The sequence below is a fragment of the Monodelphis domestica genome, chromosome 3 (assembly GCF_027887165.1).
Source record: "Monodelphis domestica isolate mMonDom1 chromosome 3, mMonDom1.pri, whole genome shotgun sequence".
NCBI classification, from domain to species: domain Eukaryota; kingdom Metazoa; phylum Chordata; class Mammalia; order Didelphimorphia; family Didelphidae; genus Monodelphis; species Monodelphis domestica.
In genome coordinates, this window is record NC_077229.1 from 30,562,002 (window position 1) to 30,587,436 (window position 25,435).

The following is a 25,435-nucleotide window of genomic DNA, read 5'->3' on the forward strand; positions in this document are numbered from 1 at the left end:
TTTAAATTGTTCCTTCACTTCCATCCTGGGAGGCATTATTATTATTGTTGGCATTTTATTATTATCTCTATTTTATGGATAGAGAAACTGAGGCAGAGGTGAAGCGATTTGCCCAGCGTCATACAACCAGTAAATGTCTGAGGCAAAATTTGAACTCGGATCTTCCTGACTCCAGGGCCAGCACTGATATGGAAGAACAATAGTAGGGTCATGGCTTGTCTCAGGACACCGACTTCTATCCGAATTCAATACAATAAAAGATGAGAACGAAGAAGGGAAGCAATAAAATGAAATGGAGCTTAGGAAGCCGGCTTGTCCATGCCTAGGTGGAGTTGTCAAAGCGCTCTTGCCTCTGCCCCACCATGAGATGGGTAACATCCGCTTCGTCCCTGCAGATGGCAGAAGAGAGAAACATCCAGATGTGCAAACCTCTGGAAGGCCCATGAGGGGGAGGGACCACGCTCTCAAGGGGAATAAGAGCAGCAGCAGCGTCATCCCTAAGCATATACTTCCTGTTTCCAAGATCTTCGTTTCCGGGGAGGTGCCCTTGGGGTTCTTCCTGATTGGTTACAACTGTCTCTGTAGGCGCCCGAACGTTCACATGCTTCCTGGAGTCTCGATCCCTGGGTAGTTATGGCGGCTCGCAGTAGCCGGGCGCTGTGGCGGCTAAGCGGCTGGGGCTGGAGTCAGGCCCTGCTGTGTCCGAGGTTATGTTGGGGCTCAGCCCGGCTGCTCTCTACCGACAAGCCAGGGGTGGCCACGCATTTCGGGTTTGAAACGGTGTCGGAGGAAGAGAAGGGGGACAAAGGTGAAGAAGGGAGGGGGCGGAGCCCAATGGAGGGGCGTGGCCTGATGAAAGGAGTGAGTCTGAGGGAGGGGAGTAGCCCGGGATGGGGGCGTGACCTAAGGAGGTATTCCGTCTTGAGCCGGTGGAGAAGGGGCTTACTGCGGGGAAGGGAAAATGAAGGATTGGGGAGGGACTCCAAGGTCTGAAGGGGAGGGAGAATAAGGGGCTAGAGGATCGGTACTGTCTAATGTGAGGAATGGGGAAAAACTTTAAATGGGGGGAGCGCTTCTATGGGAGACGAAGGGCAGTGGGGATGGAAGAAAACACGAGAGTGAGCATCTGTGTGGCCTCTCCTATGTGCCGAACACTGTGCTAAGCTATATAAGTAATCCATTCGAATGAGCAGGATCCCAAAGGAGGAGAGGGGGCTGAGGGGCCAGAGAGACAGGGAAGGGGACTGGTGAGAAGGGGAGGAGCTGGGGGAGGGGGGTTTCAGTTGAGGGGGAAGGACCTGAGGAACCCTGCCCGGGGAATATGAAGAGAAGCATGAATGGGTCTGGGAACAAGAGAGAAGTTTGATATGAGGGTGAGGAGTGAGGGATCTGAGGGGAACGGGAAGAGGGATCTAGGGAGGGGGGATAATGATGGAGTAAGAGATTTGGGATGAGAGGATTGAAGAGACTGGGGTAAGGGGTCTAAGAGGCCTTCGTGAAGGGTTTAAGTTTTTCTTAGGGTCTTTGGAGGTAGATTATAGTGTTAATAGCATTTTTATAGTGCTATAAGGGTCACAAAGGAAAGCTATCTCATTTGCTTCTCATTGGATTGGATAAAGAAACTGAGGTAGTATCATGAGAGATCTAAGGGGTTATGAAGAGCAGGGGTGAACAGTCTAAGAGAGAATAAAGAGTTTAAGTAGTTGAAGGGATCTGAGAGAATGGGCTGAGGGAACCAAACTGTTTGGAATGAGGGACCAAGAAGACAGAGTAAAGGGTCTTACTGGTCTGAGGAAGAGTTCTAATAGAATGAAGTGAGAGGTCTGAATGATTGGAGAATGGAGCAAGGGCTACAAGGAGAGAGGATAAAGGGTCTAAGGGTTCTGAAGAGATGAGTCTGGATCAAGGGGGTCAAGGACTCTTAAAGATTCGGAGAGGCCTGGGGTAAAGGCTATAGGGACCAGGATGCTAGTATTGAGGGCCTGTGGCTCTGAGCACATTCTTGTTAGGTTTTGTCTTCTTGGAGCCTGACTACAGCTATAAAAGGATTGGAAAGGGAAAGAAGGCAAAGGATCCCTCCCTAGACAGTAGGGGAGTGGTACAGGCCAAGCAATCAAGGATTTAAAATGAGAAAGGACTTTGTAGAGCTATCTAATCCAACAGGCTGTCTAGTACAATGGAAAGAATGCTGAATTTGCAGTTAGACCATCAGGCTTCTGATATAATCACTGTCACTTACTCTATGCAAGGTGACCTTGGGCATGTTGCTACCCTTCTCCATGTGAGGAAGATGGAGGGCTGAACTAGATTACTCCTGAGGTCCCTTTCTGCTCTAAATCACAGAGCCCTTTTACAGAGAAACTAACAAAGGACATGGATATAGAGATCCGAAGTTTACAAAGTGCTTCTATGTGCATTGTCTCCTTACTGAGTCCCAGAGAGGGGAAGCATGCCCACAGCTTCTAGTTTCTCTACCTTTCCTGAAAGCCTCCCAAATACCAGCTCTGGAAGCAGAATTCCAGAGCTGGAAGAAATCTTAGAGCTTTCTAGTAGTCAAGCTTATAATTTTATAGAGTATTCAATCTGAGGGGCCAGAGGTATTAGGAAGAACCCAGGATTTGTCAGAGGACCTGGATTCTATTCCCAGGTCAGTCACTCCTTAATTATATGTCTTTGGATGAGTCATCAAATGCCAGACTTCGTTCATCAGCAAAAATGAATGGATTGGACTTATTCAGGAGTTCTTTGAATTCTTGGTATCCGGGACCCCTTTGGCAACTGGGTAAAGTGGGTGGACCTCTTCTTAGAATCCTGTTTTTAAGTGTGTAAAAGAAAACAGATAGGATTATAAAGGAAAATAATATTGAATAGTATTATTAATTTTTTTAAAAATAAATTCATGCATCTCAGATTAAGGACTCCTGGACTAGGTGATTCCCTAAGGCCTTTTCCCATTCTAATCTATGATACAGTAGGTTTTCCAAATGTTTTTGTTGGTGTTGATTGTTATTATTGTTATTTGTATTATACCTAGGACATCTTGGATCCTTGAAATATTATTATCCTCATTCTATGTTTCACAGATCACCTTGGCTCTTAACCTGGTAGCCATACTGGCCTTGCCTCTTCATACTTAAATATAACCCTCAGGCCACTGCCACTGTTGTGTTTTGCCCTGTTACAGTATTGTGCACTGAATTGCAAAGCATAGCAAGCATCTTTGATTTTGCCCATCACTACTTTTATCAATAGAGATATTAGGAACTGCTAAGTCCAGCGTCATCCAGCAGCCACACTAATGATCCTTTCTGACCTTTGCTGGGCTGATGGTGGTCCTTGGACAGGAGACCTACAGTCTGTCACCAAATTATTATACTGATGTTCTCCCCATTTTACAGAGAAGGAAATTAGGCATCAGTGAAATAAAGTGATTTCCCTAAGGTAACACAGCTACTAATTGTCAGTGAGGTGATTTGAATCCAGAACTTCCTAACTAGAAATCCAGGGTAGTTTTCCCTGCTGCTGCAGCATTAAGTAGCATGAATTCAGGAGCTGCAACTGACCTCTTCTCCCTATATTTCATGTAAAAAGGGAAACAATATGAGCAGATTGCATTTAATGAAAAGCTGATCCATGAGAGCTATTAAGTAAAGGCCTGATATAAAACTGTTGAAAGGTTTAATGTACTTAAAGAAAAGTAAAAAATGTAGGATATTCACCAGCAGCCCACTAGTGAAAGTCAGGTAAAAATTGTCAACTGGGGTCTGATTCCTTGTGTCAAAGTTTCTTAAGTTTGTGTTTTAAAATATAGCAGAATAAAAAATAGCCTTATCCCAAGGCTGTTCATTTAAGAACATTTATTTTGCTCCTATGGTATTTTGCAAAGGATTAAAGGAAAGAAAAGATATATATATATATATAATGGTCCCTGGCCTTATGAAACTTGTGTACCAATAAAGGAGATTGGAAGGACCCAGTGACTTGAAAGGTTATCATGAAGAAGAGAGATTAGCCTAAATTTAGGCTGGGATGGCTGAAAAAGCTTCCTAACATTTGGAATTACCCAGTGAGCTGGCTTTGGAGGGAGTATGTTGTTCATTAGAGGTCTCCAAGCAGATGCTAGATAACCACTTATCAGGTGTCTGGTGGTAGGGATTGCTTTTCAGGTATGGGTAGCTCTAGATCTAAAATTCTCCAAAATTCTGTGACTGTCTCCAACAAGGATAATGTCAATTCACAGTAAAAGTGTATTTTTGTTCATCCTGACGTCAGAGGGTGATAGCTTGACTTATTCATAAATTGAATTTAATCGAGGCAGTGGAGCATAAAGGTCTTTGTTCATATGAAAGAGAGAGAACCATTTGGGGGGGCTCCTTTACAAACGAGGCGGCATATGAGGAAAGGTAAGAGCAGGTACAGGTCTGCCTTGGTAGAATTCCTCAGTAGGAATGCCCTGAAATCTCGGGTCCAAAAAGAACATTTTTGGTTAATAGTTGGCAGTGGGAGAAGCTGGGAGGAAACACACAAAGCATAGTCGTACCAGATTGAGAAGTGTCCAGAGACAGATGGTCTTACCTACATCCTTTTCCTGGGGGGAAAAAAAAACATTTCGAAAATAATTGCCACTCAGTAACATACTCATGATGGGGTGTTTTTTTAGTCTACCAGGTTTTTGAAAGTGTGGCCAAAAAATACGACGTGATGAATGACTCAATGAGTCTGGGGATCCACCGGATTTGGAAGGATTTGCTGTTAGAGAAGATGCACCCTTTCCCGGGGACCAAACTTCTTGATGTGGCTGGAGGTACAGGTAGGGTTTTGTTTTATACCTTGATGATTCTTGGTCACAGTAGTGAGTCAGTTCCTTTTGGAGTAGCCTCATTCATCCTTTGTTAGGCCACAGATAGAAATAGAAAGCCTGATGCTCCATAGAAATGGAATATATGCCATTACTGTTCTTTGCCTTCAGATTATAAGCTTTCTAAGAGCAGAGACTTTAAACACCTTCATTTTTCTGCTCCAGCCTATAAAAAACCTCTTGCATGAGGCCTTATATTTTATAAGTGTTGTAGTTGAGTGGTATGGTTTAGGTCCACACCAATGAGCTTGGCGAGGCTTAACTTAAAGCTTTATCTTTTTTTTTTAAACTCTTACCTTCCGTCTTGGAGTCAATACCGTGTATTGGCTCCAAGGCAGAAGAGTGGTAAGGGCTAGGCAATGGGGGTTAAGTGACTTGCCCAGGGTCACACAGCTGGGAAGTGTCTGAGGCCAGATTTGAACCTAGGACTTCCCATCTCTAGGCCTAACTCTCAATCCACTGAGCTACCCAGCTGCCCCCTTTAAAGCTTTATCTTAAAATAACTTAAATCTGACTTTATTGCTTGGAGAAATTTTGGTGGTGACAATTACAGTATTAAATGGCAGTTTTTATTTTTGTGCAGCTTTCAGACTGTTTCTAATTGTTCTGCTTAATCTTCCAATGCAAGTTTGCTTGTGATTTTTTTTCTTCTTCACCCTTGGCCATTATAGTATAGTAAAAAGGCAGATTTGGATACGAGGCTTCTATATTTGTGGCCTTGGGTGAGCAGGTTAAGTTCTCTGGACCTCCTTTTTTTTTTGGTAAGCCATTAGGCACTTTCTATAGCTAGAGAATGCTTTTTGTCATCATCACCCCCTAGTGGCCTCATGGTGGGTTTAACTTCTCAGAGGACATGCCAACAAGGAAAAGCATGACTTGGGCTAATCCTACAAAGTTAGAAAGGCTCCAGATATTGACCCAATGATTAATTTATAAGGGTTAGACTAGCCAAGCTTAGTGAGCCTTATTACCAGATTATTGGCCATTAGATGATTTTGTCTTCATCATTGGGTATATTCATATGACATAAGGAGAAGCCTTGACTGATGGCTTTTCCTGTAATCTGTGCCACTAAGATCATACCTCTTCTAAATTATCAACACAACTCAGAAGTCTTTGCTAAGCACATGTTATAGGCAAGATATTGTATGACGTATTATTATCATATTGTATTATCTTCCCAGGTTTTCTGATGCAGCCAATTATTCTAAAAGTCTTTTATCCTCATCTTGTATATCTTATAATGGATAAAAGTATCCATTAGCTAATATAGTACTTTTGGGAAAATTAGGATACTTGTACCTGAGAGCTGGGCCTCTAAGATGCCTTTCAGGAGAATAGGGACTTCATAAATCTTAAAAAGCTATCATCCTGGGGGAAGCTGGGTAGCTCAGCAGATTGAGTCCTGGGTTCAAATCTGACCTCAGACACTTCCCAACTGTGTGGCCCTGGGCAAGTCACTTGACCCCCATTGCCTAGCCCTTACCACTCTTCTGCCTTAGAGCCAATACACAATATATTGATTCCAAGACGGAAGGTAAGGGTTTAAAAAAACAAAACTTATCCTCCTCTTGTCCTTCTCATCCTCATCATTTTAGCTAATATGAACAGAGAAATGATCAAATGTGTTTATTCAGCACTTCTGGGTTTTCCTGTCAAAGCCCAAGGTGGTTCCAGGGACAGAGTCCAGTGTTCTGGTAGGAGAGGGATGAGGCAGCCTGATTTGAAAACCTCCTTTTAAGTTTTACAAAGTATCTTATTTACATTATCTCTTTAGCTCCTTAGAACCGCCCCGAGGGGTGAGTGCTAGGGATAACATTATCTTCATTTTGCTGAGGAGATATCTGGGTAGGTTGTCCACAATCACATGGCCAATAAGGGTTTAAAACAGGATTCAAATTCAGGTCTTCCTGACTCCAGCACTGTATCCATTATGCCCCATTTCCTCTAAAGATTGTTGGCATTTTTACCACTAGTTTATCCAGGAGGTTGGTGTTAAATATGCCAGTTTATATATTGATGGTTTTCTAAAATACCATAGTTGGCACCAGATGAATTAATCTCTGACCTGAAGAAAGTGATTTATAGATTAAGATATTATTTTGGGGTGGAGAGGGACTTAAGCTTCCATAGCCCTTCAACTCTCACCCTTTGGAGTAGTCCGTTCCATTCAGAGAGCACTGTGATGCATCTCCTTTTGTTTGGTTTTACAGGAGACATTGCCTTCCGATTCATTAATTACGTCAAGGCTCAGAACCAGAGGCAGAGACAGAGGGAGGTGAAATCCCGGCAAAACTTATCATGGGATGAAATTTCCAAGTGGTACCAGAATGGCCAGGGTCCCTCGGAGGAATCCCATGTGGTAGTCTGTGACATTAACAAAGAAATGCTCAAGGTTGGCAAGCAGAAAGCAAAGACGTTAGGCCACAAAAAAGGTAGGTCCTGCAGGACGTAGACCAAGGGAATTTGGGGAAGGGAGAACTCTGGGAATTTCATTAAAGGATTAGAATGTGTTGCATTTTAGATTCACTGGGGAGTTCTTACAGGCAAGACTCATAGGTGAAATAGAGTCCCTGGCTCTGTAAAGCCAGAGAAGGGCCTTTCCCTTCTGTATTTGCCTTTGCTTTTTGTTTATCTCAGTCCTTCTTTCTCCTCCTACCACCCCCAGCAGGAACTGCTTTCCCAAGCCCTGGGCCACCCGCTTGTCTCAGTATCAGCCCACTTAGTCCCAAGGATGAAGGATTCTTTTGTTACCCTTCAACATCGTTCAGAAGATGGCCAGTCACAGTTGCTAGTGTATTTAGACAAAGGCACTGTGTTTTCCTCCTCTGTGGAGTCCCTGCATAAGGAATGAGGCTCCTGCACTTCTACCTTCCTGGTGTCAAGAGTGCCGAAATGATGACTGTTACTTCATCTCGGGAACATAGCTTTGGAGTATCTAGAGGAGGAGGCTAGCCGAATATGGCCCCCTGTGAAGCTCTGTACTTTGGACTTAGCTCCTAAGTGGCCAGCCTCAGGAAACAAAAGGTACATCCCACAGACCTAGGGCACTTTCCTGCGGTATGACTGGGAGTCCAGTGATCGGGGTTCTAGTCTTGCCTTGCCCACCAATGAGGTCACCGTATGAGCCTGGCTAAGTCATATCTGCTTCCTGTGCCTCATTTTCCTTATATGCAAATCGATGGGACTCTAATGATGAACTCTGAGGCTGTATAGATTTACTTGTGTGGGGTATGCAGTATGGGTGGTCTCTGAATCACAATGTCAGAGACTGATTTAAAATTGCTACGCCCTACTGTTTAATTGTAGCTATAGCATTTTAAGGTTTTCAAAGTACTTTTACAACTATTATCTAATTGGAGGTAGATGCTATTGTCCCCTTTTTACAGATGTGAAGAAACGGCTAGGCAGTGGAGGTGAAGGGACTTGCCTTCCCAAGTCGAGACTCCCAAGTCTAGAGCTCTGTCCACTGTGCCACATAGCTCCCTTTTCACCTTTTTCCTTTGCCCATATTCCATCTTATAAATACATAGATTCTTTGCCAAAAATAAGTCCAATTCAAATAAAGCAGGGAGGAGATAGGAGCATAGAATAGAAATTTTTTTTTTATGAAGGATATGGAGAACTATATCTGTCCATGGTAGCATCTCTTTGTTCTGTGTTTTGCAAGTTTGTTAAAAAAGTTTTCAGCACAATACATGTTTCATAATATTGAAACATGGTCATTTGCTCTGGGCACTGCTCAGCAGAGGGCAAGCCTGATGTTTCCTGGTTAGATCTCCGGGTTTGGGGATTTTCGAGTCAGCTGGAATTGGAATAAGTCCATGGTGATTTGGGGTTGTATGTGGTGGTGATCTGTGTTTTTATCTTAGTCCCTAACTAGAAGAGGAATACCATGATGGCCTGCAGGATTCTGTTTTCCTAACCTGTCTTTTTCAGTGTGCAGCTCTGGGCTCTAAAGACTCTTAATCTCTGTTTGAATCAACTTGGTAATATGGCCTCCAGAAGAGAGTGTGTGATCTTGGGCTGCATTAAAAGTAGAGTCATTAGGGTCTGGCAATAGAGCTGCCTTCATGGAGCACATCTGGAGGACCACTTTTTAGCATTGCTTGTCATGTCCATGGGGGCCAAGCAGAATGGTAAAAGACCTAAAGATCATAGAGCGTAACAGTAACTGAAAGGAGATGGGGCGACGTTTAACTGGGAGTCGGAGCTAAGAGAAGGAATAACATGCAGGAGGATTTGACCACTGAGGACAGAAGGAGGCACAGTGTTGTATGGTTGGAAGAGTTCTGCTCTAGAGTCACAAGACCTTAGTTCAACTGTCACCTCTGAGAGTGCCCTCCAGCGTGGTCACATGATAGTTTCCTCACCTGTAAAATGAAGGAATTAGAGTAAACAGCCTCAGATTTCCTTTCTAGCAATGTGTGGTCTTAGGATCTAGCAGTGGGTGAAAATGGCAAAGAGGCAGATGTAGCTTTAATAAAAGAAAAATTCCTAACAGTTGGAGCTATCCAAAATGGAACTGGCTGCCTCAAGGAGGTAGGAGACTTTGGGACCATTTGGAATTTAGATGGGCGTCAGCTCCTTCCCAACCTGAGAATCTGCCCACATCAGGCAGACCCTTAATGTTTATTTCATGAATGAATCCAACATACAAAATCCAAGGTGGATTGTTGTGCTCTGGGTTCCACTATAGTCCTTAAGGGCAAAGTCAGCTCTGAGCACAGAGGGTTCTGCTTCTGGCGTGGGGACCCAGCTCACATGTTGTTCTCTTTCAGGCCTGGCTTGGGTAGTGGGTGATGCTGAGGAGCTTCCCTTTGACGATGACAAGTTTGACATTTACACCATTGCCTTTGGGATCCGAAATGTCACACACATCGACCGGGTGAGCCAGAGGGATGCTTGGGTCCTGTGCTGCTCACTGGGTGACACTTGAGAGGCAGACTTAATTAGTGGGTAGGAAAAACAAGCAAACAGCTCTTGGGGCCCAGATTTTAGGTTGGGGTGCCCCTTTCAGGCATAGATTATAGTTCTTCACTATTTAAATCTGTAGTCTTCAGATACAAACTCTTTCTCACACAATGTTATCTTCCACTTATCAGCCTGTAATGTGTTACAGCTGCCTTTGTTGGTGACTCATTCACCCATTTAGCATTAAGCTCCTAGAAGGATAGGGCTATACGCAGAGCTCAGCACTCTGGATGTTGATTGATTTACATTGATATTTTGCCCAAAGCAAAACTTCCCAAGTCCCTTGATGTCAGACTATTTTCTCTAGTACCCTGGAGTTTATGCACTGAAATGGGAAATGAAAGGAAGATTAGCCATTGAATTCCTGTATCATAAGTTCTAAATTTAAAAAAAAATAACATTTTTCCTTCCCCCCAATCAAGTAAAATCTGAAGCCAGAACAGAACACTTTATAACCAGTACACACGCACAGTCAATTTCCCTGCATTAGACTGTATTCCAAAAATGCCTATTTCTTTCTGTATTTGGGAAGTAGGGAACATGCTTTGGCCTTGGGCCTCTGGAATCTTGCTTGGTCATTACATTGATCAGTACCTCCTCAGTCTTTCACAGTCACTTATCTTTACAATATTGCTATTACCATGTAGATTATTTTCCTGATTCTGCTCATGTCACTGCATAAGTTCATACGTGTCTTATTTGCTTTTGAAACTTCCATTCCACTATTTCTTGTGGCACAATATTTCATACATTTATATGTCATATTTTGTTTAGCTATTCCTCAATAGGTGGCACCCCCACATTTTCAGTTTTTAGTACAGTTTTTTTTTAATGCCCTCACCTTCCATCTCAGTATTAATACTCTCTATTCCAAGGAAGAAGAGTGGTGAGAGCTAGACAATTAGGGTTAAGTGACATGCCCAGGGTCACACAGCTAAGAAGCACAGGACCTCCCATCTCCAGGCCTACCCTTTCATCCACTGAGCTTGCCCCTAGTTAAAAAAAAAAAATGCTTTAGCAGTAGTCATATTTACTTAATTCCCAGGTGGAAGGGTCAAATTGTTGGGGTTATGTGACAGGTGAGACCTTTGATATTTCACTATAGAATAGAGGTTTCCTTTGGCCTTTCTCCTATAGCCAAACCAGCCACACACACAAGCTCTGACAGGTTTCATCAAGCTGGAAAGACCTCAAGAGCCCTGGCCCCTCCCTAGGTTCTCAGCCAAGCTTGAGGAGGGGTTAGTCATGTCCCACCCGACAGTAAAGCCTGGGTCATTTTATAACGTGCAGTGTTGGTTCAGAACTTTTGACATCTACTTCACTTTAGGAATTTCAGTTTTGCTGACCCAGGGATTTGTAAATGATCCCAGCAGCTTCATCACCATCTTTACTCCAAAACTAGAACCATCCTTCTCCCAGGTCCAGGAGGATGATTTGGTCCTTGTGTAGACTCAAAGAATCTTGGAGCATCTCCAGGGTCACTCTCAGCTTGGAGGTACAGGATTGTGTTTTAAACCCACCTGTTTATCCTGCCCTCTGTCTCAGGAAGCAACTGAGCATCCGAGGGAGGAGCACTTTTTCCCTCTCTCTTGGATGCATAGTGGAGGAACTTTACCTTTGGCCTCCCCTGAAAAAGGTCCTATTGTTTTCTTGTCTTTCTCAGGCACTTCAGGAAGCCTATCGGGTCCTGAAACCAGGAGGAAGGTTTCTCTGCCTGGAGTTTAGCCAAGTGAACAACCCCCTTATTTCCAGGTAGGAAGCATCTACTCCTTCGGCTGGGTTTTAGGACATAGTAGGCCCTTGGGAAATGCTGGTTAAGGGAGGGATCAATTGCCCAGGTGTCTCTATCTCTTCTGCATCCTGTCCCTGGCATGACAGGCAAAGTCTCTCTGAGCTGGCCAACCTCTTAGCTCATTTTTGGTCCAGAGCCCTTTGAGAGCAGGACAGTAATAGCAGACAGAACCCTTAGACCCTGTAGAAGTAGGGAGTTGGGGGGCTCTTTTCAACCTTTGCCATTTGCCTTCCTGTTCAGGCTCTATGACCTGTACAGCTTCCAGGTTATTCCAGTAATGGGAGAAGTCATTGCTGGAGACTGGAAGTCTTACCAGTACCTTGTGGAGAGCATCCGACGTTTCCCACCACAAGTGAGTAGCCCTAACTTCCCATAAAAAGCAGAGATGTCTTTGAAGAAAGCCGAATTCCAGGCCTTCTCTACTTCCCTTTCTCTTGCATTTTAGGAAGAATTCAAAGAGATGATTGAAGATGCTGGCTTTCAGAAGGTGACCTATGAGAGCCTCACAACAGGTATCGTGGCCATACATTCAGGCTTCAAGCTCTGACTCCAGCACAGTGCACCCATCACTATGTAGTCCAAGTGGAAAGGTCTGGAGGACCTCTGCGGCTCCCTTTTAGAGCTCCGGGCTTGGGAGGTAGGGGCTGAAATGACTGACCATCCTCAGTTACCAGAAGAAGCCACATCACTTCTCTAATGCTCAGCTGGTGCTTCCTGGGACCTTTTCCCAGGGGTGATGTTTGATTCATTTTCCATGTAATGCCTTTTGCTGGTTTTTCTTGGATGTGCAATGTGTGTTTGGGAGGAAATGAGCACAGAAACTCAGATTGGAACAATTTTCATGGCCTCTGCCTCCCCACCATGTCATCCATACCAAAAGGGAAATAAATGGACCCCTGTAAGCAAGTGGAAAGGAGGAAACTCCTCCTGAGGACACACATCAGATCACTCTTTACTCCTAGAACTGGGTATTCTGCCTAGGTGGGCTGACAGCTGTTGGACTTAGGTGTGACTATGGACAGCTTATTAAACAAGTTGACTTCTTGTGTCTGATTTCTCTACTGTCCTTCTCTGCTGTTCCTTTGACATTTCACAGGGTACAGCAGAGCTTAGATCTTTGCCTAACTCCATGCTGATCTGATTAAAAGAAATAGGGAAGGTAATTACATCCTGATAAAAGGCAACATAGACAATGAGGAAATATCAGTACTCAACATGTGTGCACCAAATGGTATAGTATTCAAATTTTTAAAGGAGAAACTATTGGAGCTTAAGGAGGAAACAGATAGTAAAACTATACTAGTGGGAGACCTGAACCTTCCTCTATCAGATCTAGATAAATCAAACCAAAAAATAAATAAGAAAGAGGTAAGAGATGTGAATGAAATCTTAGGAAAATTAGAGTTAATAGATATGTGGAGAAAAATAAATAGGGACAAAAAGGAATACACCTTCTTTTAGCAGCACATGATACATTCACAAAGATTGACCATGTACTGGGGCATAAAAACATTGTAAACAAATGCAAAAAAGCAGAAATAACAAATGCAACCTTTTCAGATCAAAATGCAATAAAAATAATTAGTAAGTGTACATGGAGAGGCATATCAAAAATTCATTGGAAATTAAATAATAATCTCCAAAATTGCTTGGTTAAAGAACAAATCATAGAAACAATTTCATTGAAGAGAATTACAATGAGGAGACATCATATCAAAATTTATGGGATGTAGCCAAAGCAGTACTTGGGGAAATTTATATCCCAGGGTGCATATATTACCAAATCAGGGAGGGAAGAGATCAAATGAATTGGGCATGCAAATTAAAAAACTAGAAAGAGAACAAATTAAAAATCCCCAAATAAAAACTAAATTAGAAATCCTAAAAATGAAAGAAATTAATAAAATTGAAAGTGAAAGAACTATTGAATTAATAAATAAGACTGGAAGCTGGTACTTTGAAAAAATAAATAAAATAGATAAAGTACTAGTTAACCTAATAAAAAAGGTAAGAAGAAAACCAAATTAAGAGTATCAGATGAAAAGGGCAATCTCACCTCTAATGAAGAAGAAATTAAGGTAATTAACTATTTTGTATAATTATATGGCAATAAATATGGCAATCTAGGTAATGTGGATGATTATTTACAAAAATATAAATTGCCTAGATTAACAGAAGAAGAAATAGAATACTTAAATAATCCCATATCACAAAAATAAATTGAATAAGCCATCAAAGAATTCAGTAAGTAAAAATCCCTAGGGCCAGATGGATTCACAAGTTAATGCTATCAAACATTTAAAGAACAATTAACCCCAATACTATACAAACTAATTGACAAAATAAGCAAAGAAGGAGTTCTACCAAATTCCTTTATGAAACAAATATGGTACTGATTCCAAAGCCAGACAGATCAAAAACGGAGAAAGAAAACTAGACCAATCTCCTTAATAAACATAGATGCAAAAATTTTAAATAGAATACTAGCAAAAAGACTCCAGCAAGTGATCTCAAGGGTTATTCATTATGATCAGGTGGGATTGATATCAGGAATGCAAGGATGGTTCAATATTAAGAAAACCATCCACATAATTGACCATATTAACAAGCAAACCAACAAAAATCACATGATTATCTCAATAGATGCAGAAAAAGCCTTTGACAAAATATAACTCCCATTCCTATTGGAAACACTAGAAAGTATAGAAATAGAAGGGCCTTTTCTAAAAATAATAAACAATATATGTCTAAAACCATCAGCAAACATCATCTGCAATAAGGATAAACTAGAAGCCTTCCCAATAAGATCAGGAGTGAAACAAGGATGCCCATTATCACCTCTATTATTTGACATTGTACTAGAAACACTAGCAGTAGCAATCAGAGAAGAAAAGGAAATTGAAGGTATTAAAATAGGCAATGAGGAGACTAAACTATCACTGCAGATGATATGATGGTCTACTTAAAGAGTCAACTAACTCCGTGCTAATGATTGAGGTTAGTTGTGGTCTGGACATTTTGATAGCTCATCTTTCCTTCAAGGCTGCCGTCTTTCTGATACTTCTAGCAAAGCATTATGGAATAGTAGAAAGAGCCTGAATTCAAATTCCAGCTCTACTACTCATCATTAGTATTTCATGTTGGCTAAGTCATCTATGTACTCCCCAGGCCAGTCTCCTCCCCTGTAAAATGAGAATGGTAAGCAGGACACCCTCTAAATCTCTCATTTTTGTCCTAGTCATCAAATTGAAAGCTTTCAACCAGCTGTGCCAAGTTCTGCTAAACCACTTTGCATTTTGAATTTATAGTTTGAAGTTCTTTGGCTGAGAAGGTTATAGGAAGTCCCCTAGATGTGACTTGTCTAGCAGCTTTCTTGTGGACAATAATAGTGGAATTATAGTTGAAAGGACACAGATATGCTGCATCATAGGCATGACCCATCTCCACTCTTGGCACCATCATGACACCTGACAACCATATTCCTGTCCATGGTAGTCATGTGATTCCCATTACTTGTCCTACCTGGAAGCCCAGGAAAGAAAAATGTCAAGAGTTTAGTGAGATGCCTAACATATATTGACCACAAAGGAAGGGCAATTAAATCTTGATCAAATATTAATAGGTTGTGACTTTTTTTGAAAAGCCTTTTGTTTCAACCCCTCTGGGCTTCCTCAACAGGGAAGAGCAGACAGGGAAAGAACTTGGTGCACTGTCAGCCCTGTCTCATCTCCATGGAAACATCTCATCTCACATCAGAATCAAAAATAGATTTTTTTTTGTAATTTGCCCCCATTTGCTGTTGAGACATGAGGGTCACGTTAAAATCTCAATCTCCGCTGGCTTTGTGGAGATGGACCTTGTTATTCGTATTTGGGCTCTGTGCAGAGACAGATCATGCCTGTTTACTGGACTGTTGGATTGGGTAGCCATTCTAACAATCAATAACAAGCTGAAGCCACTCAATTCTGTTGGGCTTCAGATGCTCAGAAAAGCAGCCAAGCTTGCTGGCTCACTCAATAAACAACTGTTTTTCACCAACAGTCAAACTGGGAAATTTGAAGGGAAAGGAGATTCAATTCTAAGACTACTCACATTTGCACATTTCTCTTACCCTGGTAGCTGCTTCCATTACAGGGGATGCCATCCAAAACTCATAGCAGCCACAGCAATTGACAATTTGTAGTGAATGGAGAGGGGAGGCAGATTTAAGATCTGCCTTAGAAACTTGCTAGCCATAATCGTGGGTAAGGAAGACACAGCTTCTCAGAGCCCATTTACTTGTGTGTAAAATGGGCATACTCCCAAGATTTAGCTCAGCCACAAGGGTGTGAAAGCAGCCTCCCGCCTTGGATACAAAACTGAAGATTACTGTGGCAAAAAAAAAACAAACACACATTGCCCTATAACCAGCCTAGCCTGGGTTGGACCAGGAAGTTCTGTTACCCATTTTTTTCTAAGTAGGATGGATCAGAACATGAATGCCACTGGTCTTTTGGGACCCAGGATCACTTCCACCCAACACTGAACAGCATAAGAGATTACTCGGGGCTGTATTATTTTTCACTGGCCACAGGTTAGTTGCTGAAATAGTACAGGCAATAAAAAAAATCGGCAATTTGAGTTAACAGCTACTAACTGAAATGGTTTTAAACATTTCAATCTGTTAGATGCCCTTGCTTGAGATTTTACTTTGATCTGGTGACATAGCTTAACCTTTGCAAATTTACATTCTCCTTTATCTTTTTATTTTTTTAAGCCTACCTTCTGAAGTCTTAAAACTGATACCAAGTATTGGTTCCAAGGCAGAAAAACAGTAAGGGCTAAGTGACTTGTCCAGGATCACACGACCAGGAAGTATCTGAGTTTAGATGTGATTGCAGGGCCTTTATCTCTAGGCTTGGCTCTCTTATCTTCCCTGATATCTCCTGGCTGATAGATGACCTTGTTAAAAGGCAGAAATGACCAGACTGATAGGAAACAAAAAGCATGGGATGGCCAGTGAGTGGGATGTAGTTTGTGTTTAGCTGGGGGTCTGCAGATCTGGCACTCATGGCACATCATGGCTTTGGGGGAAGACAAGATTAAAGTCATCATGTAATTGACAGCAGGAAATTTTTAAGCCAGGTTACTCAACTGCAGCCAGTTAGATGGTTAGGCTCTAATGAGCACGCCTCAGTTCCCAGTTAGTTGCTAGTAAAAGGTTTCTGACTCCTGCTACAGAGAGGTATATAACAGCAGGCTGCAGGTTTTTAGTGCCTGCCAAGATTTAGCAGCAATGAAAGGAACGCTGCTCCTTCCCAATCCTGCCAGTGGCTTAAAAAGGAGCCTTTTAAGAGACCTCCTCCCTCCTGGTCCCCAGAGCAGCCAGCATCTTCCAATCTCAAAGCACTTCCCCATTATCTCTTTGTCACGACTTCTCTGCCCTGATTTCATCCCTATTCTGTGGACGTCAGAAGCAAGGAGTAGCCATAGGGATGGCAGCTGTGATGGGAGTTCATTTGTTGCTCCAGCCCAGCCTGGCCTCTGCTTTTCCCCTCCCTTGGGCACAGTGCCCAGAACACTGCACCAGCAAACTCATCTTAATAAAAGGAATGCCTGGGTAGCACCGCTATTTCTTGCTGTCTAATTTGGAAGAGCATTTATTCCCCTCCTCCTATAGCCAATTTCTCATTCCCTTTTGTTGTTCAGTTGCGGCTGATACTGTGGCCTCATGGACCATGGGATGCCAAACCCTTGTGCCAAGCTCTCATCAGCAGTGCCCCTTCCCCCACCCTCCCAAAGTAGACCCATATGACAAAGGCCTCCTCAATCATGCCTTAAAAATATAAAGGGTGTAGGGCAGCTCAGTGGATTGAGAGCCAAGCCCGGGGTTCCCAACTAGCTTCGGACACTACTTCCCAGCTGTGTGACCGTGGGCCGAGTCACAACCCCCACTGCCTAACCCCTCGCCCCACTTCTGCCTTAGAACCTATGCTCAATACTCATTCTAAGATGGAAGGGGGGGAGGGTTTTTTAAATAGGACACATATATAAAAATGGGATTTAAAAAATTTCCATTGCTTGATAAAGAAGCCCTAGCAGAGGCGCAAGTTAACCAACAGGTTTCTTTTTCCAAGAGCTCCGTTCTTCTGGAGGGGGAAGGAGACAGCGGAGTAGGAACAGAAAATAAATACCCAGGTCAGTTGTGTTTTGCTAATTGTTTTATAACCACAACAAACTAGTACATAGGATGCCCTGTACAATAACAACACAATAAAGGCTTAAAGCTCGAGGTGTTCCCATGGCAACGCTGAAGATAGTTCAGTCTCTGGTATTTGGAATTTAGGCTGCAGTCCTTGTGATTTAGATGGCTCTCTGGGCGGGAAGCACAGGCCATGCTCTAACCAGACTTAAACAGGAGAATGGCAACCTGGCCCAGGTAGAAGTAGATGAAGTGCTTTGTCTCATGCGTCACGTAGCTGCCAAAGTTCCTCCCCACGATGCAGTGCCAAGTGGGATTGTACTTCTTGTCAAACTCCTGAAAAGGAACAACACCCCAGTTGGAGCAGGGACCTGAGAGCAGGGAGCAGGCACACCTCGGGCTGGAGGCGGGCTGCCCGTATCATTATGCCCATTCCAAGAGGAGGGGATTTTAGGAATGTTCCTTGGCTCCAAGGCGCCTACACACTTGCATTCATGCAAACATACTTGCAGTCTGAGCTCAGCTGCAAAATGGGAGGGTGCGTGGGGGAGAATCAGGCAAGTCAACATGTCAGCAAGGGACAGGGGAGGACTTTTCTGCTCCAGGATCTACATTTTCCTAAACGGTTCCCTCTCTGATCCCAGGCAAGTCAGTCAGCAGGAACGGGGAACTACTAGGAGTGACTTGTTGGAGTCCAGACAGTACCTTCCTGTAGCAAGCAGAGCAGATGGGGTGGTGGTCCATTATCCTTTCCTTTCCCCAGCTCATTATACTACTTAAACACTTCTCAGGCTTAAATAAAGGTGACACCCAAGAAGACCTGAATTGGTGACATTTACAGCTGCTACCAACTCCGTCGTTAGAGCAAAGTATGCTTCAAAACATACTAGACTAGGTAATCAAAGGGTTGCTGGGAGGCTTGAGACTGAATGTTTATAAAATGTGTATTTGCACTTTGGCACACCAAAGTAGCTAATATTTCTTTTAAGAAATCTAGCATTCCCTTTTTTCTTTTTTAACAAGAGAATAATACTTAGCATTATATAGTTCACTTGAAGGTCTCACAAAGAACCCAGTAAATATTAACTCATTGGGCCTTTAAGTCAATTGCCTTTTACAGAGGAAGAAACAAGCACAAAGGATGAGGTGAGGACTATGCCCAGGATCACCCAGCTAGTTGTCTCAGGCAGGTTTTGAACTCGGGTCTAACTACCAATCACTGCATCTGGAAGCAGAAGCTTTGATGCCCAAAGCGTTGAAAAGTCAGTTTTAAAAATTCAACCACCAAAAAGGAAGCTCTATAATTTGTTAACTGTGTAGGCCATGGACTAAGCCCCTTAACATTAAAATTTATTTCAAGCTTTTAAGTTTTCTAGTGTGTAAAATTGGGTAATAATGCTAGCATTACTTACCTCACAAGCCTCTGAGATAAAGCACTAATGCACATGTTGCAAACTTTAATACAAATGCCCCATCATGTATATTTAACTCTACACTCACACTAAATTGGTTTGCAAAAGAATCCCTTCTGAACAGCCAACTCTGACCAGCTCACTTCTCTGGCCCCTCACAGAGCTTAAGGGTAATTTTGAGGGGGTGACACCCATGGGTCAATTCTAAATCCTAAAAGTGGGTGGTCTTAGGTCCCTAGTTACACTGCTGAAGGGGGCTCATTCACAGTAACCTGGTTTTTCTCTGTTTCCTTTTCCAATTACAAGCTGTTCTTGCATGAGAGTCCATACAGGCTACAATTATGGTGTTTATCAGAATGGGTCTGATTTTTGTTCTAACATCTTTTATCTCAAGTCTCTTCTGAACCCTCCTCCCACTGCTGAGGCTGCCAGCTTCCTTGCCTTCAAGCCTGAAAGTTTGGCAGTTTTACTAGGTTTTTACAGACTGCCATCAGCAATGCCACCACCACCCCCCAAGAAAAGAGGGAAAAAAAAATCACCCAACCACCACCCACTTTCTCTTAAACCATGCAGAGCAGGCTAATTCTCCCCATTGGAGAGCTGACAAGATTTCCCTAGGGTTCTGTTGGAAACACCCACACAGTTTTTCCTAACAGATCTCACAGATGGGTCTGCAATGCGAGAAGAAAGAGGAGACCACTTGGTCCCGAACCTAGAAACAGTTGCTAGGTGGCATTTGATGGTGTTGTGTTGAAAGACCATGTCACTAATGTTCTTTACAGAATTCACATGGCCAGCCACCACCTCTCATTGGATTCTTGCAGCCTAGAAACTTCTCAGAGCTCCCAACTGGCACACCCAGGTAAGGAAAGTCCCCCCACTAGCCTCGCATTCACAAAAAGAGAAAATAGCTCTACTTTTAGCAGCAATTTGTGAGGTATGAAAAAACTTGAGGCACAATGGCTTTCCCAGCTAGCTGAGCACAACAGGAGGATGCCCAGTCAGCCACTGACTCCCTGTAAGGCTTAGGCAAGTCAGGACTCAGTTTCCCCATTTGTAAGAGGGGAGAGTGGAGCTAGATGCCATAGGAAGCCCCCCTCCCCTCACCCTGGTCCCTCCCGCTCACCTTCTTGATATGGGCTGCTATGTCCTTCTCTATGTTGTACTTCTCCAGGGCCTGGGTGGCACACTCCACGGAGTCCTGCTGCATCTCCTCCGACATGTCCGCATTTTTGATCACGGCCTTGCGGTCACACATGGTTACCTGGGGAGGGGGAGAAAGGAAGCAGGGAAGGAAGGGGAACGAGAAGGGGCAATAACATCAGGCTGGTCCTTGTAGCTCTAAAACAGAGGCCTCCCCAACCCCTGGGTACACAAATGGAGCGGGAAGGGAAGGGGGAGGGGAGAGGAGGGCGGTAGCCCCTGCCCTCAGGAACGTTCCAGGCTACTGGGGGATGTCTCGCTCGCTCAGAGTTCCAAAGGCTCTGAGGATTTGTCCCCTGACTGCGCCACAAGGCGGCAACTCGGCCAGGGTTTGGGTTCGGTCTCCTCGAAACCCCAGCCCCTCCCGGGACCCTGGCCCCAGCTCTCAACGTTACTGCAAAGAAGCAGACCCTCTCAGTGTCCCCATCTGCTGAAAGGGGGTGGGGAAACAAATACAAACTCTGGCGCCCCTCCCTCTCCCGTCCTGGTTCTCCATAGCCAAAAAACGGAGCGAAAGAAAAAATTGGACTAACAAACTTAGGCGCCCCCTGCCCCTCTACTCGCCGAGTTTCCCCATCTGCAAAAAATACGAGGGGTGAAATTCGACTAGAAACATCTGCCAGCTTTGCTGGCGCCACCCCCACCCCGGTCCTCGGTTTCCCCATCTGCAAAAAAGGGCATGAGAAATTCGGCTAGAGAATTAACAGCTCGGCCCCTGCCCTCAGTTTCCCCACCTGCAAGAGTGGGGGGCGGGGAAAAGCAAACTAGAAGCATCTTCCCCGCCCCCCCCCCCCGTTCGCTCCCCGGCCTTAGGCTCGTGCCCAGGTCCGCTACGTCCCGCCTAGGAACTCGGGCGCGGCGGCCCAGCTCAACCCCTCCCCCGCTCGGGCCTCAGTTTCCCCCCTACCCTGAACTGCTAGGGCTGGAACGCCAGGAGCCGCCCCGCTCAGCAGCACGCGCGCGGAACGAGCCCGGGAAGGGGAGCTCAGAGCCCGGCAGGGGGGAGGGGCGAGCGCCCGGCGGCCTCGCCGCGCGCCCTGCCCGGGCCCGGGGCACGCGCCACGGACCGCCTCGCGCCCACCCTGCCCAGCTCCCGGGCCCCGTGAGGCTCGACGCGTCCTCCCCGCCTCCCCAAGATTCGCTCGCCCTGCAAAGGGGGTGGCATGAGCGGTTCCTCACCGCGGGTCGGGGGTGCTGGAGGCTGCGACGGGTCCCGGAGGGAGGGGGCGGCGGCGGCGCGGCTCAGGCACTCCGTCCGACCTGGCAGGTGCTTTCACTGCCTAAGCCGTTGCGCATCTAAGGCACCCCACGCCAGATGCCGCCGCCTAGTGCCCGGCCCCGCCCCCCGCTCGCCGCCCGCCCCGCCCCTGTGCTGCACGCCGATTGGTCCGTCCCAGCGTCCTGCACGCCTCTCATTGGTGAAAGACCTCAATGGTTCCCGCAGGCTCCTTCGCCCGCATTTTGTTGCAGACCATAATGCACCGCTGATGGCGTCGGTTGCCACGGCGACGGTCTGGGGAGTGGGCCCCTCCTCTCACTTTTCTCGCTGCACGAGGTTTGGAGTTTCTGGGAAGCGTTTCACAGTAGGGGGCTTCCTGGGCGGGAGCTTTCCCAGGGAGGCGGACCGAGGGGCAAACTCCAGGAATTTAAGAAAGAGAAGGTTCTTCAGGGCCATGGGGTGGCTGCCAGGGGCACATGACGCAGTCAGAAAGCTTGGGCGCCCTCCTTAGAATTGGGGGAGTAACTGGGCGCCGAATAGAACATAGACTGTAGAAGGTAGTGGAATACGAATAGAATATAGACCCAGAGAGTTCTGAGTCTTGGAGGGCCGTGAGCCCTAGCATTTTACAAACGGAGAAACAGAGGCAAAGAACTTCACGGGACCATAAGGTTCATTGGAAGGGCGCAGCCTTTTATTTCACCGACTGGAAAACTGAGCCGACCAAGTCTATAGAATTTAGAAGGGCCAGTATTAGCCCAACCTGCTACAGATAAGGAAACTGAGTCCCAGAGTGGGAACTGAGTTGCTCAAGTACATAATTTTTTTAAAACCCTCACCTTCTCGATTAGAATCAATATTGTCATTGGGTCCAAGGCGTGAGAGAGGTAAGGGCTAGGCAATGGGGGTTAAGTGACTTGGTCAGGATCACACGGCTAGGAAGCCCGGGGAGTCTGAATTGGAACCTAGAACTTCCCATCTCTACCACTTACATAATTTTAAAAAGCTAATTAATATAAGGATGCCTAAAAACAAGCTAGCCTAACCTCCTTTTACTTAAAAAGTCAACTGAGGCCTAGAGAGAGGGAAACTGGGTTGCCCAAATCCATAAAGGGTTTGGAGCTGAAGATACGACTAATAATGATCACTGAGCTTAAACACCACCACTACCACTCCAGTTTTAAAGATAACCCTTGTCCAAGTCCATAATCTTTTTCTTAAAAATCCCTTACCTTCTTTATTAGCATTAGTTCTGATAGAAAATCAGCAAGGGGTTAAGGGACTTGCCTAGGGTCACACAGCTTGGAAGTGTCTGAGGTCAAATTTGAACCCCAATCCTCCTAACTCCAGACCTAGTGATCTATCCACTGTGCTATCTATATAGCTGCACCCCAAATCCATAATTTTTTAAAGCTAGAAGGAGTAATTTTTAAAAAAGCAAATCTAATTCTCTCATTTTACAGATAGGCAAATTGAGGCCCTAGAAAAGGAAACTGAGTTGCCCAAGTCCATAATTAAAAAACAACAACAACAAAACACTTAGCTTCCTCTTAGAATCATACTTTCCAAGGAAGAAGAACAGTAAGAGCTAGGCAATTGGAATTAAGTGACTTGCCCAGGGTCACACTGCTAGAAAGTGTCTGAGACCAAATTTGAACTCAAGACCTCCTGTTTCTAGGCCCGGCTCTCAATCTAGGGAGCAACCTAGCTGCCACCACACCCCACACCAATTCCATACTTTTTTTTAAAACCAGAAAAGTGCCTAAAGATGATCTATCCCAACACCCTCATTTTACTGATAGGGAAACTGAGGCCAAGAGAGGGGAAATGAGTTACCTGGCTTCCATATTGGTTAATAAAAATCACTGAGCCTAACCCCACTTATTTACAGATTGGAAAGAGAAAAATGTACTTGCCCAGAGTCACACAGGTTTAGCTCAGGAGGAAGTCTCTGTCTCTGAAAGTAATGGGAAGCCGTCCTGAGTTAAGGGTGTCTCCCAGGACTGAGGGAGACTCCCTCTGGTTTGAGGATCTAGCACAGGCTGGCCTTTTTATATAATGCTTCACAATTTACAAGGCTTTCTTTCCTCACAACAGCTCTGTGAGGTAGGCAGTGTAAATGCCAAATTTATTATATCCCTATAATATAGGTGAGAGAAAAGGGTTTTGCCCACACAGAGTTGATATTCTCCCTGTCATGGTGTAAACTCTCAGTTTACTGAATGTTCTTTTCACTAAACCCCACAGCCCTTTTCTTCAGAGATAATTACAAATAAAAGGAAGGAGGAAAAATAAAATTTAGAAAGACAGCGACCTTCCGCAGATAATAAATCTAAAAAGATTATTTATTATGGCTGACCTGGGTTCAAATCTCATGTGTGACACAGATTAGTTCCATGAACCTGGAGAGAAGTGATCAACCTCTCTAAGCTCCCAGGCAGCTCCCTGAGAGATTATATATGGGTAGGGGGATTGTCCACTCCTAGGAGTATACCAATGAACTCGTGGTCCGGGCCCCATGGCTACTCTAGCAGGGAGCAGCTAAGAGAAATGTGCAGAATGAAGTAATGGGAAAGAGAAGGTCTGCGTGCCCCCAGAATTCACAGCAATATGATGCCGCTAGTTCTTCACCCAAGTTTATGCCATCAAAAGAGCCCTTTAAGTCCCAGTAAAAATCCTGGCTTTTACAGGAAGCCTTCTTCCCTCTTTGTCCTTGTCTATAAATGCTTTTGTCTATATGTGTTTGCTCGTTGTCTCTCTCCCATTAGATTGAAAGTTCCTTGTAGGCAAATTCTCTTGGCCCTTTTTGCATCCCCAGCTGTTTAGCATGATCCCCAGTATAGAGTAGGTGCTTAATAATTGTTTATTGATCGACTTGGAGTCAGAGGACCTAGACTTGAGTCCCTACCTCCAGGCTTACTAGTGAGGAGCCAGGATGCGGGTGCCTCTCTCCATCTGGGGCCCTGCTGGGGTCAAAACAGAGCTCACAGTGATGCTTTCTGCTCGCTCGCTCGCGCTCCCTCATGGGGTCCTCAGGAAGAAAGAACTTGAATTCATTTCAGCCAGCAGGATTCATTCACTGTTGCACCTAAGCCTCTCTGCTCTGTCGGCAGTAGGGACAGGAACAGTAAAAAGGATCATGCCACGCTCTCCCAACACCCCGAGGACCCAGATTCGCAAAGGAGGAAGGAGGCCGGATCCCAGGAAAGAGCAGCAGGGAATGAAGGGAAGGCTTCCTAACTAAGGCCCCATGAAGTCTCACCGCGTCCAGGGCATGAGATGGAGCGGCCCTGCCCGGGCTACAGCGTTCTGCAAGGGAGGGATGAGGGTGCAAGGGCACCAGGGGTGCTGGGGCGGGGGACGAGGGGCTGCCGAGAAGTCCATCTAGAGCTACCCTCCCCTCTGCGCTAGGGAAGACTACTACTGCGACTGTGACGACTACTCTTCACTGCTACGAGTACCACTTTTTCCACTACTACTGCCACCACCGGTCTCACCAGGGCTCTAAGGAGCTGTCGCATGGGCAGCAGCCACACTGCAGTAAACCAGGTTGAAGATAACCAACAACCCATCAGTGAGTTACAGTGCCTACCCCAAGGGTGGAAGACTTCCTCCGGCGGAATGGCAGCTGAGAACAATTTCTTCCATCAGCCATGAAGGCGGTTGAAGCAGGTCAGACATCTAAGACGCCAAGGTCCCCCGCCACATCCCGAGCCATTCCCAGGTGTCCCGACCTTTGTCCTGCCGCCGGACTTAGAGGACTCTGGAAGACTGTAACTCTGCCTCACAAATCCAA

At 45.0% G+C, this 25,435-nt stretch overlaps 2 protein-coding genes across 3 annotated transcripts; one reads left to right on the forward strand and one right to left on the reverse strand.

Annotated features, from left to right (window-relative positions):
- Positions 1-552: 552 nt before the first annotated feature.
- COQ5 (coenzyme Q5, methyltransferase) lies at positions 553-12,677 on the forward strand. The gene is made up of 7 exons (XM_001376716.4): positions 553-808; positions 4,661-4,810; positions 7,072-7,293; positions 9,640-9,746; positions 11,496-11,584; positions 11,865-11,976; positions 12,070-12,677. The coding sequence occupies exons 1-7, from the start codon at positions 634-636 to the stop codon at positions 12,169-12,171; spliced, it is 957 nt and encodes a 318-aa protein (XP_001376753.1). The 5' UTR covers positions 553-633; the 3' UTR covers positions 12,172-12,677.
- A 5,129-nt stretch (positions 12,678-17,806) lies between these two features.
- On the reverse strand, positions 17,807-23,691 carry DYNLL1 (dynein light chain LC8-type 1). Of its 2 annotated transcripts, none has more exons than XM_007489980.3 (3): positions 23,556-23,691; positions 20,344-20,481; positions 17,807-18,141 (listed from the first exon to the last, which is right to left on the reverse strand). In XM_007489980.3, the coding sequence occupies exons 2-3, from the start codon at positions 20,473-20,475 to the stop codon at positions 18,004-18,006; spliced, it is 270 nt and encodes an 89-aa protein (XP_007490042.1). In that variant the 5' UTR covers positions 20,476-20,481; positions 23,556-23,691; the 3' UTR covers positions 17,807-18,003. The 2 variants fall into 2 exon arrangements, with proteins under 2 accessions (XP_007490042.1, XP_001365264.1); XM_001365227.5 differs by lacking the exon at positions 23,556-23,691 and adding an exon at positions 21,600-21,778.
- Between the last annotated feature and the right edge of the window lie 1,744 nt (positions 23,692-25,435).